Consider the following 7,129-nt stretch of genomic DNA (forward strand, 5'->3'; position numbering starts at 1 on the left):
GGGCCCTCCCGGCACTGCACGGCGCGGCCCAACTGTGCCCGCCCCAATCATTGATTCCTCGTCTTCTCTCGCTCGCCATCATGCTCTGCCCCGTCTGGCTGGCTGGCTGGCTGGCCCCTCGATTGATTGTTAATGACCCGATGGCCAGTGCAAGACAGATCACCCGCGATGCTTTGCCTGCTTATCTTATCTACATGCCGGTCTCTCAATGATATGCCCGCCAAAGTTAACCTTCCATGTTTAGCGCCACACGCCGTGCTGAACAGATCATAACGTTCCGTGTGTCCCGTGGTAGACGGAGTCGCTGCTGTTCGTGTTCCTCCACGGCTCCACGCCGCCGGCTCTACGCGCAGCGGCTAGCTCTGTTGTGTCCCCGAAGGCGGCCGCGTCGGCGTGGGGCTGGCGATGACTGTCTGTGCCACCTTTGGCGCGCGCCGTAAAACCCGTCGTGTCGTCCCTCAAGATCTTATTCGCCGGCCGGCCCCTCCGTTTTGGCGGGCTTTGATGGCCGTACCGTACCGTTCCGACTCGAGGCACGAAGTTCACGACGATGGGTTCCAGCCGTCGTCGTTGCACCACATTCAGTGCTCCTGTCGCCACCTGCCGGTCACACGTTCTCGACGTCAGGCAAGCGGCGCCATCAGCATGGCTCCATCCATCCGTCCGGCAAAGCTTGACGGACTCGCACCGCATCGCGTCGTGTGCGCTGCCATGCCCTCACTCACGGCCCGGCCGTCGATCGCTACCGGTTTTAAATAAGACGCGACTCCGGCGGCTTCTTCGCCGTCCGTCGTCTGGTTTGGTTTGGTAACGCAGCCACCGCAGGAGAGAGGACGCCGCGCGAGGGTCAGCAGAGGTGGTTCGCGTCTTTCTTTAATTGCACCCGTCCTCTGTTTCTCTCCCAACACGGCACTTCGTCCAGGGTCATGGCAGTGGCGCATGTGCATGTACTACCGGGACCTTTCAGCAGAAGTGGCCTTTGGAGTGGAAAATTTAGATGAGACGCTAGCAGCAGCGTTAACAGCGACACGAAACTGTTGTTTAGGTTTAAGGAAGCATTGTTAAGAAAAATGGAGAAGCATTATTACACGTAGACAGGTAATAGCGATTGTGGGACTCCGTTAGCTTGCAGTCCGTCTGGTAGAACAATCGAGGTGGCCGCTGGTATTGATATTTTCCATTTACAACAAAAATTTTAAGGAAAAAATACTCGTTTTGCTTTAAAAAATGTGACAGCCGTGACCACGGGGAACCCCTACCGCTAAACTATGTCAGCCGTCGCATTCACATCATGGACTAAAAATGTCGTATGTTTTCTTAGCTACCAAAGTCTAGGAGGTGTGCTGAATTGTAGTATTATTCAGTGCCATGGCAGTGCTGCATGTCCTAGTACCTTTTAGCAAAAGTGACATCTGGAGGGGAAAATTAGATTACAAGCTAACAGCAGCATTAACGAAGCCACGAAATTGTTGTTTTGAAAAAAGGAAGCATCAGTACACGTAAATAAATAGTTGAAATTGACTAGCATGGCTGATTCCAGCGGTGTAGCTTTCTTCCTCATTTGCTTTCGCAAGACTCAAATCAAGGAAAGCTGAAAACATGATGGCGACCTGCCTAAGCAATTAGTGAGAACCTTCTGATTTCTTCGTCGGAAGAGGACTACAATTCAGAAGCCAAAAATATAGGGTGTCCTTTTTAGTGGTAGACAAGAGTCACCGAAGTGAGTACAGCTGAAAGTAAGAAACTTATTCTTAACAAAACCTTAATATGTAGCAACTACACTGTGTTTACATTTGTACTATATATGTATATGCCTTTATTTTACTCATACTGAAAACATAAGTAAGAAGAAAGAAAGGCAAAACATTGTTAAGGAGGAGTGAGGACGACTAGAGGAAATTAACAAAGTACAGTCTCTAAGCTCCCAATTGGTCTGTGTGAAATGCCTTTTAATAAGAACAGTATATACGGTAATTTATACTATATATGTGGTGAAATTCACAAATTGAAAACCTCAGAAGAACTCGAGGTTGAACTCGCCGACCACCGCGCCCCGGCTGATGTCGAAGTCGAAATGCGGCAGGCTCTGCTCCTGCTGGCCGTGGCAGGGCAGCATGAACTTGTGCTCGAGCGACTGCTCCTCGCCGCCGCCGTAGCCGGCGAAGGGCTCGACGGCCTTGCTCTCTGAGGCCCAGTGCAGCGGGGCGTCGCCGCCGTCGAGCGCATTGCTCGCCTCCGGCGCGCAGTTCCAGTTGCTGCTGTTGCTGGAGCTCTCGCCGTAGCCCAGGTTCTCCGACACGTCCAGCACGCTGCTGTAGTCCACGAACCCGCCCGCGTCCTGCTTGCCGCCGCCCAGGTGGCCGTACAATGCGGCGCCGGCCGCGTCGAAGCCGCCGCCGAAGCTGTCGGTCAGCGGGAACGGGTCGAACACCTGCTGGTGCTGCCGCTTCAGGGCGAAGCCGCTGTCGGCGTCTGCCGGCGGCTTCTGTTCTTGCGACGCCGGCTGCTGGTCCAATGCCGCCGCCGTCGCAGCCGCGTTGGCGGAGATGGGCTTGTGGGTGCTGGGGTCGATGCCGCGCTGTCGCAGCTTCTTCTTGAGGCAGCTGTTCCAGAAGTTCTTGATCTCGTTGTCCGTTCGGCCCGGCAAGTGCGACGCGATCTGCGACCACCTGCATGCACCCATCGAATTTCATCATTATTTGTGGCGTTATAGCGGTGTCGCTGGCTGAATTCACAGCCGCATTGCAGGAAGCGAAATTAACCCCGAGCGCACGCATTGCAGTTGCAGTAGTACCTGTTCCCCAGGATCTCGTGCAGGCCAACGATGGCGTCCTCCTCCTGCTGCGAGAAGCTGCCCCGCTTGAGGTCGGGGCGGAGGTAGTTGATCCACCGCAGGCGGCAGCTCTTGCCGCACCTCTGGAGGCCCGCGAGCTTGGGGACGGAGCTCCAGCAGCCGACGCCGTAGCGGATGATGTGGTTGTAGAGCTTCTCGTCCTCCTCGGGCGACCAGAGGCCCTTGCGCAGCTTGTGCTGCACGCCGGCGGCGGCGGAGCCCGCGTGGCGTCCCATTCCCGCCGCCTCCTCGATCGCGCGTCTGCCTCCGCCCGACACGGGCGGCCGAGGCGATCTTGATAGCTGATGAGCAGCTACCTAGTCCGTCGGGATGCGTGCGTGTCACTGCCTGTGCATCTCTATCCGCCGAGAGCGGCCGGGGGGTATATATGGGGAAGCGTGCCCAGAACTGCGCACGTACGGGGGGGAGCTGGAAGGGAGGAGGCCCGGGCGGCGACGCAGCGATCAAGTGGGTTCTAAGCAAGCCGGCCGAGGAGAGAGAAAGAGATGGCGGGAGCTGCTTGCACAGCAGTGGATTGGAGCTTAAGATACCTCCGGTCTGTGGGAGAAGGTGGGATTAAAAATGGCGCGCTTGCGCTCCGGAAGGAGAGAGAGTCGGAGAGGAAGCCAGTAGTGTAACAGAAAGCAGAGTGCAGGGAGGAGGAAGAGAGGGAGAGAGCTCGGCTGTGGTGTCGCGCGTCGCGGGCCACACCGACAGGGGACGGGAAAAGACAGAGGGAAAAGCCGGGTTAGTTGGAGATATGGCCAAGATTTTTGCCGTCACGGCACACGGTTTATGTGACACACCGTACCACCACCATTAAACCCGGGCGCGAAGGAAAAACGCAGCACCTGTACTACGCGCCCGTTCCATCGATCTCGCCACTACTACTCGCCAGTAACCACCAGCGATCGAGTACTAACAACTAATCCGGCTGCCACGTCCGTCGACTCGAGCCGCGCTTACGATGCCTGCGGTGAGGTCATGCTCGATGCCCCCGACCTTATTAATCGTGCTCGGTCGTTTAGTCGCCGGTGATCGTACCAAGCAGGGCCACCACCTCAGCTGGGTGTTGTGCTGCCGACTGTCGCGTCCCATCCTGGTCGATTGGAGTCGAACTGGCCGGCCGGGGTCGTCCTCGGCCGTGTAAAAGCAGCGCTGTTTATCGTTTTCCCCGGTGGAAGGGGTTAACGGAGATCACTGTCTCCACGATCCGATCCGGATGCCGATAATGTGCGGTGCAGCCGCCGACAGGTCCACAGCCCTGCCTTCGGGCGTCCAGCGTCGGTCCGCGGACGCCCGGGCGTGGGAAACGGGCCAGCGAGATGGAGGAAGCCGCAGGAAAATGGTGTCGGTTTGTACAGTGTCTGGTAGTGTTGGATTTCTTAGCGTTTTGTTTAAGACTGGCTACCGTGTTTGGTCGAAATCTGTCTGGACTGGAAGCTCAGTAAAAAGAAAGAAAGAAAATGCCACGAGGTCAATGAGTTGACATGTTATAATTAATTGTCCTATTTACTTCTTAGTTTGTCCAAAAAGTGGTACCTGATGTGGATTTGATAATTAAAAAAATATCAGACTGAGCTTGCTCAAGAATTTTTTTTTAAAAAAAGTCTCGGCATAATAGGCTGTACCATGCCTTGGTTAGTTTTTTCTTTTCAAAATGAAATTGATCAAATGCCATATGTTAGACATGGCACCTAATTAAGGTTCAACAAAAACTAGAGCTAGGTGTACATAGGAAACAAGATGATGCAATGATTTTGTGGCCTCGTCACAAAAACCTTGTATCACAAAAACCTTGTACACAACCATGTACAACCAATGTAATAGACATGGTGAACTAAACGGAGTAAAAGAGACAATTATGCTATGACGACTCATCAAAAGGGTGCCCAACGATGACTTGGCAAGAGCACATGACATGCCACGTCAGCCTACTAGCTAGGGACCAATTTGATCCATAAGAAACTCAAGAGGTGGCTTATTTGATACTTTAGGGACCGAAGTGACCTCCGGAGCGCATATTTGGCTACTATGCACAAAATTTACTACTATACAAGAATATTATCTCATTGATGTAAAGTGATGGACTTGGAAGAGTAAATGCCAAAAGGGAATTGTTCAAAACTACTACAAGAAAATCAAATGAAGACACAGGATGTTACGGACAAGAAACCATTGAAACATCTTGGCCTTCTGCATTTGCTTGATCCTTTTACCTAGAGGTTTGATCCTACTTATGTAGTCTCTACACGCACGGAGAGCTTCTAGAAGCCCATATTCTGCCCGAGTGTCTGTTGCCAACATCGTCGGGAATTCAAAAAAAAAATCTATCATGAATTTTCCAATGTTCCTGATGAATGTCTATCAATTCATATTTGCTAATGCAGTTCGTGGACCTGTCATGAATATCATGTGATTAATTTGGTTTATACATCATACTATTATTAATTGGAGGCTCACAAGACACACTAGAAAAAAAGATAAATCTTAAATTTTTCATAAAAAATCTGAAACATGTGGTAATCAAATCGGTAAACTATAACCATTGTATGCATGGATCTCTTATGTTTTCTAAAAAAAACTAGCCAGATCCATCATTATGAAAATAGTTTAAGTAGTCCTCTAAATTAATTTATACTAGTCCATCAACCCATGCTCCCGCACGAGCTAATATTTTTAGAAACTATTGTATTTGAAAATTATTTAGAAATTAAACTCTTAGCTAATAATCAAAATTGTTTACCTATTACTCTCTTATTTTCCCAATACTTCAACATAATACTTATATAAATATGTACCTATCTTTGTCCAGTTGTGATTGATTTTTAATTAATAATTGCTCTATGCACTTTTTCATTCATATTCATACTTTTTCCATTTTGTATCACACCTCCAATCTTCCATAGATTATGTTTAGAATACAAATCAATATTTTTCATCGATTCCCCACATACATGTATAAATAGTCTAAATGGTGGCATATTTTTATATTAACAATGACATAAATAGGTAATTTAGAATCATATATTAGTTTACTTTTTGACATTTACGTATGATGCACATGAAGATAATTAGATTAAGATTTAAGTGTTTACTTTAGGTTATTTTTAATAATGACATACGTGGGTAACATAGATAAAAATTACTTTAGATTATGTTTAATAATAGCTGAGCTCGGTAATTTAGATATAGGTTTAGATCTTATTTTTGAATATTTTCACAATGACAATGGTGGGTAACTTTTTAGAAAATATAATAGATCAATGGCTATGATTATTAGAGTTTACAGGATTGGTGTTTGATGTTTTTAATTTTTATGAGAATTTCTCTTTTTTTTCTAGCTTGTCTTGTGGGAACTAATGTGGAGTCTCTAATGGAAAAAAATAATAAGACTGTATTGCTACAAAACTATTACCATAAGCTACCTCTCGTTTGTTAAATATTCGAACACAATACTTATGTAGATATATACTTAATATCTTCATCCAATTGTGATAGATTTTAGTTAGTAATTACTCTATAATATTTTCATCCACATTTATAATCTTTAACTTTTCACTTTGGATCGCAGGTATGCGCTTGAATTTGTTTAATGAACCCTAAGTTTGAAATACAGTTTTAGCATAGAAATTTATAATCCCATCACTTTATATCCTTATAAATGGTGACACACATCATGCATATAGAACTTAATTATTATATCATATACCAATAGTACAAGATATAGACGATTTAGAATCATATATTATTGTATATTTTTAATTAAGGTTATTTGCTTCAAACGTAGGGTTACCTCATGTTATTTTTAATAATAGTATGTGTGGCTAATACATGCCTTGTAGTACATTATCATCATATTCTTGTACTTCATGTCAATAGTGATTATATACGAGCCGTAGAAAATTTGTCTGAATCAACGACTGCTGCTTCTACTCCTGGTTTCTCATTTCTAGGCAAGGACGACGGATAGGTAGTGGTAGGCGATTTAAGGGGTTAATTTAAGTATTTTTAAGTAATAGTGGTAGGCGATTCAATTGCAAATTAGGAGGATATTTTAAATATTGTTTATAATGGCATAAGTGTGTAATTTTGATGAAGATTAGGGGTTACTTTAGTTTATTTTATATAATGGTAGAGGTGGGTAATTTATATATAGATTTAGGGGATTACTTTATGCTATTTTCATAATGGCATAGGTGGGTAATTTTTTAGAAAACATAATAGATCCAATGGCTATGATGATTTGAATCTATCGATTGATGGTCGGATGTTTTGCTTTTTTGTGAGAATTTA

General features: G+C 46.5%; 1 protein-coding gene across 1 annotated transcript; it reads right to left on the minus strand.

Annotated features, from left to right (window-relative positions):
- Positions 1-1,669: 1,669 nt before the first annotated feature.
- On the minus strand, positions 1,670-3,513 carry LOC101764758 (myb-related protein Hv33). The gene is made up of 2 exons (XM_004969616.4): positions 2,795-3,513; positions 1,670-2,669 (listed from the first exon to the last, which is right to left on the minus strand). The coding sequence occupies exons 1-2, from the start codon at positions 3,067-3,069 to the stop codon at positions 2,015-2,017; spliced, it is 930 nt and encodes a 309-aa protein (XP_004969673.1). The 5' UTR covers positions 3,070-3,513; the 3' UTR covers positions 1,670-2,014.
- Between the last annotated feature and the right edge of the window lie 3,616 nt (positions 3,514-7,129).

This window comes from Setaria italica, chromosome V (genome assembly GCF_000263155.2).
Source record: "Setaria italica strain Yugu1 chromosome V, Setaria_italica_v2.0, whole genome shotgun sequence".
Taxonomy (NCBI): domain Eukaryota; kingdom Viridiplantae; phylum Streptophyta; class Magnoliopsida; order Poales; family Poaceae; genus Setaria; species Setaria italica.

What these genes read in the sequence shown, in the direction of transcription:
- LOC101764758 (XM_004969616.4), bottom strand. Translation starts at nt 3,069, where the DNA reads ATGGGACGCCACGCGGGCTCCGCCGCCGCCGGCGTGCAGCACAAGCTG. An exon ending in CACGAGATCCTGGGGAACAG is followed by an intron (nt 2,670 to 2,794) that starts GTACTACTGCAA and finishes GGGTGCATGCAG; the next exon opens with GTGGTCGCAGATCGCGTCGC.